The following is a 13,674-nucleotide window of genomic DNA, read 5'->3' on the forward strand; positions in this document are numbered from 1 at the left end:
AGCATCTCTGCCATTTCCAAGTTTCCTGTTACTGTTTCTCCCTCCTCACTGACCAGTGGGCCTCCCTGTCCTTGGTCTTCCTCTTGCTTCTATTGTATTTATAAAAAGTCTTCTTGTTTCCCTTTATTCCCGTAGCTAGTTTGAGTTCATTTTGTGCCTTTGCCTTTCTAATCTTGCACCTGCATTCCTGTGTTGTTTGCCAAATTCATCCTTTGTAATTTGTCCTACTTTCCATTTTTTATATGACTCCTTTTTTATTTTTAGATCATGCAAGATTTCATGGTTAAGCCAAGGCGGTCTTTTGCCATATTTTCTATCTTTCCAACGCAGCGGAATAGCTTCCTTTTGGATCCTTAATAATGTCCCTTTGAAAAACTGCCAGTTCTCCTCAGCTTTTTTTTTCCCCCTCAGTCTTGATTCCCATGGGACCTTACCTATCAGCTCTCTGAGCTTACCAAAATCTGCCTTCCTGACATCCATTGTCTCTGTTTTGTTGTTCTCCCTTCTACCCTTCCTTTGAATTGTGAACTCTATGATTTCATGATCACTTTCACCCAAGCTGCCTTCCACTGTCAAATTCTCAACCAGTTCCTCCCTATTTTTTAGGATCAAATCTAGAACAGCTTCCCCCCGGTAGCTTTTTCAACTTTCTGAAATAAAAAGTTGTCTCCAGTGCAGTCCAAGAACTTATTGGATAGTCTGTGCCCTGCTGTGTTATTTTCCCAACATATATCTAGGTTGTTGAAGTCCCACATCACCACCAAATCTTGGGCTTTGGATGATATTGTTAGTTGTTTAAAAAAAAGCCTTATCCACTTATTCCACCTGGGTAGGTTGCCTGTAGTAGACTCCTAGCATGACATCACCCTTGTTTTTAACCCCTTTTAGCCTAACACAGAGACTCTCAACACTTCTGTCTCCTATGTCCATCTCCACCTCACTCCAAGTGTGTTCATTTTTAATATATAAGGCAACACCTCCTCCCTTTTTTCCCTGTCTGTCTTTCCTGAGCAAGCTGTACCCTTCCATACAAACATTCCAATCGTGTGTATTATCCCACCAAGTTTCTGTGATGCCAACAATGTCATAATTGTACTTATTTATTAGCATTTCCAGTTCTTCCTGTTTATTGCCCATACTTCTTGCATTTGTATATAGGCATTTAAGATACTGATTTGACCTTACCTCCCAGTTTTGCCCTGACCCTCCTTTCTCTCTGCCATTATAGCCCACACTCCCTCCCATTTCCGACCCATCTCCCAGGTCTCCATTTACCTGTGGGCTTTGCTCAGCTGTCCCCATCGAACCTAGTTTAAACCCTCCTCACTAGCTTAGCCAGTCTGTGTCCAAATAGCATATCGTCAGTGAGAAGCAGTATATTGGACTGGTAAATGCAAGGAAGAGGCAGCATAGTACATTCATGTCCTCCGTAAAATAAGAGAATAATTTTTATTTCTTAATTTGTAATCTAATCCTTTTAAGAGAAATCACTTAGAAGTATATCCGCATTTAACATATTTTATGATGATCACTTCAGTATTAAATTAATTGAAAAAGCAGTTACTGCTCTACATAAAATACTCTGCCACTGTGAACATTAACCATTAGTATATTAATGTGCTCAAGACTTTTAAAATAATGGCTGTGTTTACACTACAAAGAAAAGTCGGAACCATATTTTGCATGTCTTTTTCCGCTTTTATTTTGAAAGAGGCTTTTCCTCTTTCGGCACATCCCTTCTTCCTCGTACAACGGGGTTTACAGGGATGGTGAAAGAATGCGTCTGCTTTTCCAAAATTGGTATTCCGGAAAAGAGCTGCAGTGTAGATGTAGCCGGAGTGTTTTGCTTGTACTATAATAAACTGGAGATTACTGAGTCTACCACAAGGTGACTTTCCTATGGAAATGTAGTTTCTACAACAGGGGTGGGCAATAATTTTTTTGCCGGGGGCCATTTCAGACATTTTTGAAGTGGCCTTGTGCTGCCCTAGAAGGATCATGGCCAGGATACTTCCCTGCTTCCCCACCCACAGATCATGATTGGTCTGGGGCTGGAGTAGCACCTTTGCTACCCCCCAGAAGCTCCCCCTAGTCACCCATTCCCCTGGCAGTGGGAGGAGACTTCGCGTGCTCCCCCTTCTGCCCCCAGGCCAAACAGGGTTTGGGGACGGGGGAGCGCGTGAAGTCTCCTCCCACCCTGCCAGGAGCATGTGGCACTTCTGAGTGCTGCATGCTCCTTCAAGGCGATGGTAGGGCAGAGGAAACTTTGTGCACCCCCCCCCCCCCCCCCCCCCGCCTTCCAGACCCTGATTAGCCTGGGGGCAGGGAAGCATGTGAAGCTTCCTCCTTCCCTGCTAGGAGTGCATGGCGCTTCTAAGTGCTATGTGCTCCTTGCAGGGTGGGGGCAGAGCAGAGGAAACTTTGTGTGCACCCCCAGTCCCTGATTGGGGTGCACTCCTGGCAGGGAGAAGGAAACTTCATGTCTTCCCCCCCTCCCCCAGGTCCTAATTGGCCTGGGGACAGGGGAGCGGCAGGGCCTCCATGGGCTGGATCAACCCACTTAGCAGGCCAGATCCAGCCTGCAGAGGCCCCTTTGCCCACCACTGTTCTACAGCTTTCTGGCCCACTTTTATGGCTTAAAATGCTACATTCATTGTCTTACTGTTTTATAAAAAAGTAGTCAAGATTTGGTAAGTATGGTCTAATTTTTAGGCAGTGAATTTAAGTCCTAATTATTTCTCTTCACTTTAAAGGTCCCATTAAGTAATGGAGCCGACATCACAGAATATCGTTTGGAGTGGGGCAGTGTGGAAGGATGTATGCAGATATGTTACTGTGGATCTGGACTCAATTATGAAGTGAAAGGACTTTTGCCTGCGACTATATATTACTGCAGGGTTCAGGTAAAGAGGAAGATTTACTGTTGGTATCCTGCTATTCACAGATCTGTGTGAATATTTGTTTTACTTTCTCCGGAAAGGAGAACAGCAAAGTGGAGCAGAGAGAAATGGTCCCATAATTGGGACCCTCTTTCCAAATGATGCCATGGTATCCTCTTACACTGAGGGTACCTTTTTGGGGGAGAGAAGTGCTTGTTAGAAATATAAATACTAAGATGGGTAAACTTTAGTGCCTCCTATTAAACAAGGATATTGATATAATAAACCTCACAGAAACTTGGTAGAAAGATGATGAGCAATGGGTCACAATAATACCAGATGATGAAATGTATAAAAGAGTGATAGAATAGGTCGGTCGTGCTGATGAGAGAGTGGCAATATATGTGAAAGAATACAGTCAACAGTGAAAATCTTAAAATCAAACTGTACCATAGAATCTCTATGGATAGAAATTCCATGCTTGACTCATAAGAATATAGCAGTAGGGATCTACCAACAACCTTGTGACTAGGATGGTGGTGATGATTGTGAAATGCTATGGTAGATTAGAGAAGCAAGAAAAATAGAAAACTAAATAATGAGAGATTTCAGCTATCCCTATATGGACTCAGTACATGTATTCTCAGGATGGGATGCAGAGGTAAAGTTTCTTGACACCATAAATGACTGCTAATTACTCTTGGAATACACTGGAGAGGCAATTCTTGATTCAGTCCTAAGTGGAGCATAGGATCAGGTCCAAGAGAAAAATATATAGCTGAACTTCTTGATAGTAGTGACCATAATATAATTAAATTTAACAGCCTTCAGTGGGATGTGGTACTAAAGAAACCCACCAGAGTAGCATTTAACTTCAGAAAGGGCAACTTCAGAAAAAAGAAGAAACTAGTTAAACAGAAATTAAAAAGTGCAGTAACAAAATTGAAATGCCTACAAGCTGCATGGGAACTTTTTAAAAATACCATAATAGAGGCTCTAATTAAATGCATAATACAAATTAAAGAACACAAAGGACCAAAAAGTACCACTGTGACTAAACAACATAGTGAAAGAAGTGGTTAGAGGCAAAAAGACAGCCTTTAAAAATTGGAAGTTAAATCCTACTAAGGAAAATAGGAACTCTGGCAAGTCAATTGTAAAGCAGGCCAAAAAAGAATTTGAAGAGCAACTAGTCAGCAACTCTCAAACTAACATCAAAGTACATCAGAAGCAGGAAGCCTTCCAAACAATCAGTGAGGCCACTGAATAGCTGACATGCTAATAGAGCACTCAAGGAAGATCATGCCATTGCGGAGAAGTGAAATTAATTCTTTCCATTGGTCTTCACTGCAAAGGATGTGAGATTTATTCCCACATCTGAGCCATTATTTTTAGGTAACAGATCTGAGAAACTATTCCAGATTGAGTTGTCAATAGAGGAGATTTTGGAACAAATTGATAAATTAAAGAATAATATGCCACCAGGACTCAATGGGATTCACCCAAGCATTCTGAAGGAACTCAAATATGAAACTGCAGAACTGATTGGTGTGAAATGTATCATTTAAGTCAGCTATTGTACCAGATGACTGGAAGATAACTAATGTGATATCATTTTTTTTAAAAGGCTCAAGAGGCAATCCTGGCAATTATAGGCTAGTAAGTCTAACTTCAGTACAAGAAAATTGGTTGAAACTATAGTGAAGAACAGAATTTTCAGACACAGAGGCAGATACCATTTGTAAAAAGAAATCATTCCTCACCAATCTATTAGAAGTTTTGAGGGGGGATCAACAAACATGGACAAAGGTGATCCAGTGAATATAGCGTCCTTGGGTTTTTTAAAAGTCTTTGACAAGGCCCCTCACAAAAGGTTTTTGAGTGAAGTAACAATTATGGGATACGAGAGATGGTACTGTCATGGGTAAGTAACCGGTTAAAAGACGTGAAATAATGGGTAGGAGCAAATGGTCAATTTTCAAAATGGAGAGTGATAAATAGTGGCATCCCTCAAGAATCTGTAATGAGACCAGTGCTGGTCAACATATTCATAAATTATCTGGGAAAACAAGTGGAAGTGAGGTGGAAAATTTTGCAGATATACAAAATTACTCAAGATGATTGAATTCAAATCAGACTGTAAAGAATTACAAAGCGATCTCAAAAAAACAGGGGACCGAGCAACAAAATGACAGATGAAATTCTATGATGATAAATCCAAAGTAATGCACATTGGAAAACATAATTCCAACTATACATACAATATGATGGAGTCTAATTTAGCTCTTCGCACTCAAGAGTGACATCTTGTAGTCATCGTGGATAGCTCTCTGAAAATAAGTGATTGGGCAACAACATGGTAAATGAAATTTAATGTGGATAAGTGTAAAGTAATGCACATGTACCTGAGCCATCACTGGGCCAATTCATGCTTGATATTTAGACAAATTTCTTCAGCATATAGTTAAAGACACTACTACAGTATCCTAGACAGATAAATCAGTAGCTGAGGAGAACTATTTATTATCAGTGTGCATTTACAGTTAATTAATTGGGTCTTCCAAAGGAACATGCAGACTCTTATTATATTAATGTAATATAAGACTTCTTTTACTTACTATAGCTATAGAGGAAAGTGGAATATGTCTTCTGGACTGTACTGGGAAGAGTAACCAGAAATGGGTACTATTAATGACACATGTAATTTATGGCAAAAGCACAAGAAGCTTATGGTAAGCTGGTAAATAATATTTGTACCAGCAGGGGGAGATGAAGAATACATTTGGCAACAGTTTTAGTTGCATGTAGTAGTAAAAATTTCACTATCAGTAGTTTCACAGAGAGCTCCAAGCAAGTAATAATTTCAGATTAATAATGTTTCAAGGAAGAGTTGATCAGCATTCCTCCTACCTGCGCTATTATTTTTACTGTTAGAAGCACAACTAGCAGCTTCTCATTTCTGGTTCAAAATCAGACAACCTTTACCTTCACCCCAACACTCTTTTCAAAGCTAAGAGTAATACAAATATATGTATATTTCAGATGGACAGTGGCTTTGCTTTGTACAATATTGAAGAATGCTTAGATTTTCCATATTCCACTGCTTATTACTGCTACAGCAAATCTTTTTCTTTTAATTTTTAAAGATTTTTATTTCAGTACAATAAAATGAAGAATGAAGTCTAATATCAAGTACATTAAGCATACCACCACCAGCTGTAAAAACCCTACATTTTAGTCTTCAAGGACAGGTCAAATCAGAGTGATTCCATTTCTAATGCATTTTGTGTGCATCTGTTCTTTTTAAAAAAAAAAAAAGTAAACATTTGTTCGCATGTCTGTTTTACCACTATTGCTGATTTACAGCTGTGAGAGCAGAATCAGTCACACTCAGGACTAAAGAAATGCTGATTTTGCTCTTACTTTATCTGATTCTGTCTTTTCTGACCCTCACCCCAGTGTTTGAGCCATACAGCCCTGCCTCGGAGCAGCTTCCCATCCGCCATGCAACCATTACCTCAAGCCCTGGGGAGCAACCCTCCCGCTGCTCCAAACCCCAGTAGCAGCCCCCTGCCGTCCACGTGGCTGCAAACCCTTGTGGCAGCAACCTACCTGCTATGTGGCTGCAAATCCCAGTGGCAGACACCCTGCCCGCCCACCCACAACCCAAAATCCCAGCAGCAGACACCCTCTTGCCTGCCCTCAGTCCCAAACCCGGCGGCAGCCAGAAAAGCCAACCTCCAGCACAGCCTTAGCCACCAGAGTAGTCATCTGTGGCAGCTACGCCACTCACTTTCCAAATCCAGCAGGTGAGTACTGCCGTGTGAAGGAAGTGAGCAGGCTTAGAATTTTTTGTGCACGGCCAGACACACACCTTTGAGGGAACTCTGCTCCCAAGTGACATAGCTGGAGTACCAGGGGATGGATAAGACAAAAAATATCATAATGCCACTATATGAATCCATAGTACCCACACCTTGGATACTGTTTGTAGTTCCGGTTGTCCCACCTCAAAAAAGATGTATTAGAATTCAAAAAGGTGCAGTGAAGGGCAACAAAAATGATTAAGGATAGAGACTGGGAGGAGACATTAAAAAGACTAGGATTTGTCAACTTGGAAAAGAGATGGCTAAGAGGGATATGATAAAGATCGATTAACTTGTGAGTGGTGTGAAAAAAGTGAATACGGAGGTATTAGTTCCTCCATCACAAGAAGCTAGGGGTCACCCAGTGAAATTAATAAGCAGACGATTTAAAACAAACATAAGGAAGTCCTTCACACAGTACAGTCAAGCTGTGGAACTCACTGTCTGGGGTCATTGTGCAAATCAAAACTATAATTGGATTTAAAAGAGAAATCGATAAGTTTATAGAGGATAGTTCCATCCATGGCTATTAGCATCCCTATGCTCTGAGTATCCCTAGCATCTGATTGTCAGAAGCTGGAGATGGATCATTTGATGATTGCCTATTCTTTTCATTCCTTCTGAAGCACCTGGCACTGGCTGCTGTGGGAAGACAAGATACTGAGTTAATGGACCGTTGGTCTGACCCAATATGGCAGTTCTTATGTTACTTTGCATTTGCAGGCCGTGAACGTTGCAGGCGCAGGACCTTTCAGTGAAGTAGTTGTATGTATGACGCCAGCCTCTGTACCTGCAGTTGTGACCTGTCTTCAGGGAAGAAATGAAGATGAAGTAGAGAGTCCACACTATTCACCTTCTACATGCCTTGCCATAAGCTGGGAAAAGCCTTGTGACCATGGTTCTGAAATCCTTGGCTATAGCATAGACTATGGAGAAAAGCAGCCTGTAACTGTTGGGAAGGTTTCAAGCTATTTCATAGACAATTTGCAGCCAGACACAACATACAGGTACGCTGTGCAAAGTGGTGTGGCTTTCTTAGCATTTTACATACAAAGAAAATAATCTATTGTCTTTGTTCCCACATTGCTTCTAATCACTACAACACTATCAAAGTATTAGTGTGTACGTCTGGTCAGAAAACAGACTTTGTAATGAACTCAACAGATCTGGTCATTGTGGGTATTAAGTTGTCTCCCCTAAGTTTCTGCTCCTGTCTGCATGGCAGAATCAATTCAGTTCTTGGAAACAAGAACCTAATTCCATTCATGAATCAACTTCAAATTGGTTAACAAAGCTCTGATTTAAATTCCTGACAACAAGCTTAAGGGGTGTTGCTGATGTATTGAAAAAAGAGACAGATGCCTAAGGTGCATGTCAAATTAAATAAGGTCTGTCCATGGTAGGACTGTACATTATTTTATCCTCTGTGTCCACTAGTAATTACTTTCCATGTCTGACCCAGTCCCTGGTTGTTACAGAGTATAATTCAGTTTCTGCAGAACCTTTACTGCTGGTGGTGATACATCTAGGCACAAAGAGCATAACTTTGAGATCCTAGGTGGTGTCTGAAAAAAATGATTACAGAAACCATCCCTTTTCTTGTAAATCAGTTAAATTTAGTATGGAAGTTATTAAAAGAGGAACACAAATTCCACTATTCCACTTCAGCCAGTTTTACACTAGAACATCATTCTGTGTTGAACTTCGATCATTCTGTGCTCATTACAAATACAATTCTTGTGCGTTAAAATATACCAGGTGAAATCTTGATTCCATTGAAGGCAATGGCAAAGCTTGCATTGGAGCTAGGATTTCACCCCATGTGTGTGATGATAAATATTATAGACTGCCTGGGTAACCCTTAATATTTTTTATAGAAATAAAATACTTTTGTGTTATTACTTTTAAAACGGCTATCTTAGTAACTGAAAGAACCACAGTGTGCCAAATTATGAGAAATTGTAAAAAAAAAAAAAAAAAAAAAAAAACACTACTGAAGAACTGGAAATCTACACTGCAGAGATATATTTGCATTTAGAGATACAAAAGTACTTTTATATCACAGATTTGATAAACTTCCAGGTCCACGTGAAAATAAAACTGAAATATATGGTTGTCAGTACAACAATGTGCTAACAAATTAACACTCAAATTTAGAGAGAGAGCGAGAATTATATACATGCATGCAGACTCCAACATTTTTAAATTATGAGCTTTGAATTTTAGAGCTTGGATTATTTTTCACAATTGCTCAATCATTAACTTTTTTTCAAAACAAGACTGATGTTAATGTATGATATTTTAATGGAAAATGAGATGGCTTAGAGTCATGAAGTGTTGGCTAATCAAAGCTGCCTTTGAATTCCATAAAGCTTGCAGCCATATCCTGACTTCTATGTTCTTTAAACCTCAGGACTATTTTCTGTTTTTGTTTTGTAAAAAAAGGTTTCTAATCTTTGTTCGGTCACAGACATTCAAACTGTAAACCTGCTCCTGAGATGGAAAGTTTGGAACACTGACTTCCTGAAAATCACAGATTATTTTTGGTACCTGCAACAATTATAATGGCCTGCAAAGTTCACAGCTGCTAATCCTTTGATTGATTGATTTCTTCGATTTTTTTCTTGTGGCCCCCTTCATAATTCATTATTGGGAGTGACCAACTGTGCCGCTTCCAGTGATATTAGCACCATTGTAAGCTCCCTGCAAGAGAAAAAACTAGTGTCAGCCCAAATATACCTTCCATTCTTAATAAATTAGTTCAGTTCTAGTAGGCTCTCAGAACTTCTCTCTGGCCACCCCAACTTTTTTAAGGCTGGCACTAACATGGATGTTTATCATCAGAGAAAACTGAGCATTTGTTGCTTGTTACTTCATTTATCAGGTATAATGACAATATGCAATAATTGAAAGGGAATCGGAAGATCATGGCTTTCTATAAATATCAGTTCTTGTGCTGAATTAGGATCACCCGATGTCCCAGGACTAGTGATGTAAAATCCTGTTCAATTGGTTAACCAGTTCAACACAATGTTGAAATGGTTAACCAATTAAAGAGGGGAGCCCCCCGGCACCCAACTAAGCTAGAGCAGCCCCTGCCTGAAGCAGGGTGGGGAGAGGTGCTGCAGCCCAAGGAAATAGAGGGGGGGGATGCTCCCAGGTACCAATTAAGGGTGATGCTTACCGGATAACTGGTTAACCAATCACATCCCTATCCAGGACCCAAATGTTAGAACTTTTATCTGACAACCCTTACATCCATATTCTAAGATGAATGCACATTTGTTAATATTTATTATTAAATCCAACAGCTTATAGTGGTAAGGGACATGTATATCGTAAAAGTAGTATCTATTGAATATCCTTACTGTTCTCTGCTATTACGCTCTTAAATATGAGTGCTGGAATAAATCAGTTCCTCTTTTTTTAAATCTATTTTCATGTTTACATGGATATTTTTTTCTTTTTAATTATTAGAATACGAATTCAAGCCCTAAATAGTCTTGGAGCAGGTCCTTTCAGCCACACAATAAAAATGAAAACAAAGCCACTCCCTCCTGATCCACCTCGCCTGGAATGTGTTGCATACAGTTCTCAGACTCTCAAGCTGAAATGGGGAGAGGGAACTTCAAAAACATTATCTGACTCCATTCAGTACCACCTTCAAATGGAAGATAAGAATGGAAGGTTAGCACTAATATTACTCCCTTTTCTGTGTGCTTTGTATTATTCATGGTGTTGTTTGATGGATGAGAAAAAATTAGAAAGGCATAATGGAAGAAGACACTATATCTTTGGTTTAATTTTAAACGAATTTAAGAAGTTTTCTGTCTTGGGAACAAAAGGGGAAACTCTGATGTTCAGCATTAGAAGGTGTAAGGCAGTTTTCATAGTGAAGGTTCAACATGAAGACCTTGATGTGGAGATGAGATGGCTTGTTCCGCCATGCTCTTCTCCTTTTCTGTGGTTTTGTTAAGTATTTGTATTAAGTCTGATCAAATTATTTAAACTTAATGTGACTTTTGGGCATGCGGGGGAGGGGGGAGATTTTCACCTTGCTGTTGCTTTTTTTTTTTTTTTTAAACAGAGAGAGGAACTTAAGGAATTAAACATGTTAAATTTGTACTTGCACTACCTTCCCCTAGATAGCAAAATAAATGATGTCACCTCACCACATACACTACCCTAGTATGAGTATATGATAGCTTGAGAATTGGACAAAAGTAGGGATTTGCCAAGTGGACACAGGGAGAAACAGAAATGGAGATCCACTTAGCAGGGAATTTACCATTGCCACAAAAGTAATTCATGCTCAATAATTGCCTGCACCCTAATTTTTATAAAGGAAGAGAGTTTAACATAGTGACAAAACTCTTCACTCTCTCTGAGCCAAAAGTACTGGTATGTATTAGAACCCCCAACATTAAAAATCAAACAGACAGGCCAGTGAAACCAATCTGTCCTAGCATGAGTGTGTGGCCAGTCTAAAAAAACCCATCAGAATGGAACAACAACATATATTACAACTGACAAATCCCTCCTGGGATTTGGGCCCATAGCATGCCTTCCCCCACAAAAATGTATAAGACCAATAGGAACCACAGAGACCTGCCCCTTTGTTAGAGCTAATTCGGAGTATTGCTAAGATGCAGGGAGCTAAAATTCCGACCCACTAATTTTTTAAAAAGAGGAAGATGACCGGAGCAATGATAATAGAAAACGCCACATTCTAAAACTAATCCAGAGCCCTCCTCGTTCTTCACTCTGAAAAGAAATAAGACCAGCAGCAGTCACTGCTTATTGAAAAGTGAGATCATTGTTGTGTATTATTGAACAACGATGAAGGAACTTGGGAATCATGCAGACTATGCTGGACTCTATTTAATCTGTTTACATAAGCACTGTTTCCACTTTCAGGCTTATATCCTTATACAGAGGACCATGTCATACATACAAAGTACAAAGACTCATTGAATCAACATCCTACAAATTCTGTATTCAGGCTTGTAATGAAGCTGGTGAAGGTCCACTTTCTCAAGAATATATTTTCACTACTCCTAAATCTGTTCCAGCTGCCTTGAAAGGTAAGTATTGTATTTTCACATGTCATTTAACTGTAGTGGCATTTTTTTCACTATTTTAATAAATCAATTCTACGAGTCCTATTCAGTTTAAATAGAGCTCTACCAAATGTATGGTCCCTTCTGATCAATTTCACAGTCAGAGGGTTTTAAAAATAATCAATGTTACAATTTCAGATCTGAAATTTCGCAGTGTTGTAATGTAATCCTAGGTGCTTGCAAAGTAGTTGTAGGGGGGCTCCCAATACTGCTTTCCTCACTTTTGTGCTGCCTAGGTAGCAGCCTCCCAGTTTCCTGCCATTAGAGGCGGTTCTGGGAGGTGGAGGTGTGCAGGATCTCTCTTGTGTGGCTAGGAGAGCCCCAGAGTGGGGAGCAGGGCGGGTCCTAGATGCTAGTCCAGGCCAGTGACAGATTAAGGCAGGGGTTGCTAGTCAATCAGGGAGCCCCCCAGAAAAATGGGTGCCCAGGCCTCAATTGAATCACTCCAAACTCCAGCAGGAGCCCTCAGGGAAGAAGCCCTGAGTCTGGGCATGCCGAGTCCTGGCTGCAGCCTCTAGCCTTGATTGCACTGAGCCCTGGCTTTTTGGCTACGATCAAACGTAGTTCCTTTTGGAAACATTTCTTGGAGTCTAGCATTTTTGGTGTCCTGTTAGCAGGGTTGGGTCACATTCATCTAGGACACCTACAGACCAATTCATTTGAGGCCCCTTCCTACATTATCACTTTCTCTTTCCTTTCCTTGTATTGTGGAGGAATTTATCAAATTACTTCTACACACAACATAGCACCCAGTCTCTTCCATAGTGTCTCTCTCAGTCTCAGACTCACCAGCTTTCCAGTTGTAACCCACTATATAGATTATTTTTTCTGTATTGGGGCAGTGGGGTCAGATTCTCCTGCCTCTGCCTGCTGAAGGATTCTTATGCTATCCTCTGAAGCGTCTGGTTCTTGCCACTGATGGTTGAGTCAGGAAATTCCTATGCTCAGACAGGGTCAGTGGATCTCGTACTGCAATTCTTTATCTAGATTCAGTTACTTCATACTCTTCTGCAATAAAAGCTCTTTCAGACTACTTTCTTCATAGTAACTAATCTTTTTATGATGCTCATAAGTATCACAATTATCCTGGTTTCCTTGTGAAGCAAACAAATGTGCTAGTATCCTTATTTATGTAGTGTGAATCAACATGAGATGCTGATAGGAAAAACATTTTTGCACTTAAATATTTTGGTTTTGTGTTTCAGAAACAAAATACCATAGAGGCTATGGTTTACAAAATAGTGAGAACCACTAACTAACTAGAGACAATACACTGTTAACAAATGTATTTGCTTTTTTTCCTTCAGCACCAAGAATAGAGAGAGTAAATGATCACACTTGTGAAATCACATGGGAGGCTTTGCAACCAATGAAAGGTGACCCAATTATTTACAGTCTTCAGGTCATGGTGGGAAAAGACTCAGAATTCAAACAGGTATAGTTTATTAAAAAGTATAATATGTCTATATGAAAAGTATAGGTGACGATTAACTGCAATTAAAGAATGTGCAGATCAAATGTTATATTAATCACACATGCTGATTTTATGTAGAAAGCTAATATTCCAGGTTTCCTCATCTAAAATGTTTGCAGAGGGAAAAGACTCACTATTAGGATGTCATAGTTTCAGACTGGAAATGGAGTGGGCATTTTTAACAGTGAAGGGTAATTAACCATTGAAACAGTTCAGCAAGAGTTGTAGTAGATTCTGCATCACTGACAATTTTTAAACCAAGATTGGATGTTTTTCTAAAAGATCTCCTCTGAGGATTATTTGGGGGCAGTTCTGTGACCTGTTATACAGAAGGT

The 13,674-nt window shown here is 39.9% G+C and overlaps 1 protein-coding gene across 7 annotated transcripts in view; it reads left to right on the forward strand.

The window, feature by feature from the left end:
* FNDC3A (fibronectin type III domain containing 3A) overlaps positions 1-13,674 on the forward strand; it is a 209,313-nt gene that overhangs the window by 184,585 nt on the left and 11,054 nt on the right. For all 7 annotated transcript variants that reach the window (XM_075919050.1, XM_075919052.1, XM_075919051.1 and 4 more), the window contains 5 exons: positions 2,754-2,903; positions 7,469-7,752; positions 10,223-10,432; positions 11,663-11,829; positions 13,173-13,300. In XM_075919050.1, coding sequence (XP_075775165.1) covers positions 2,754-2,903; positions 7,469-7,752; positions 10,223-10,432; positions 11,663-11,829; positions 13,173-13,300 — 939 coding nt within the window. The remainder of the gene's footprint in view (positions 1-2,753; positions 2,904-7,468; positions 7,753-10,222; positions 10,433-11,662; positions 11,830-13,172; positions 13,301-13,674) is intronic.

This window comes from Pelodiscus sinensis, chromosome 1, assembly GCF_049634645.1.
Source record: "Pelodiscus sinensis isolate JC-2024 chromosome 1, ASM4963464v1, whole genome shotgun sequence".
NCBI classification, from domain to species: Eukaryota; Metazoa; Chordata; order Testudines; family Trionychidae; genus Pelodiscus; species Pelodiscus sinensis.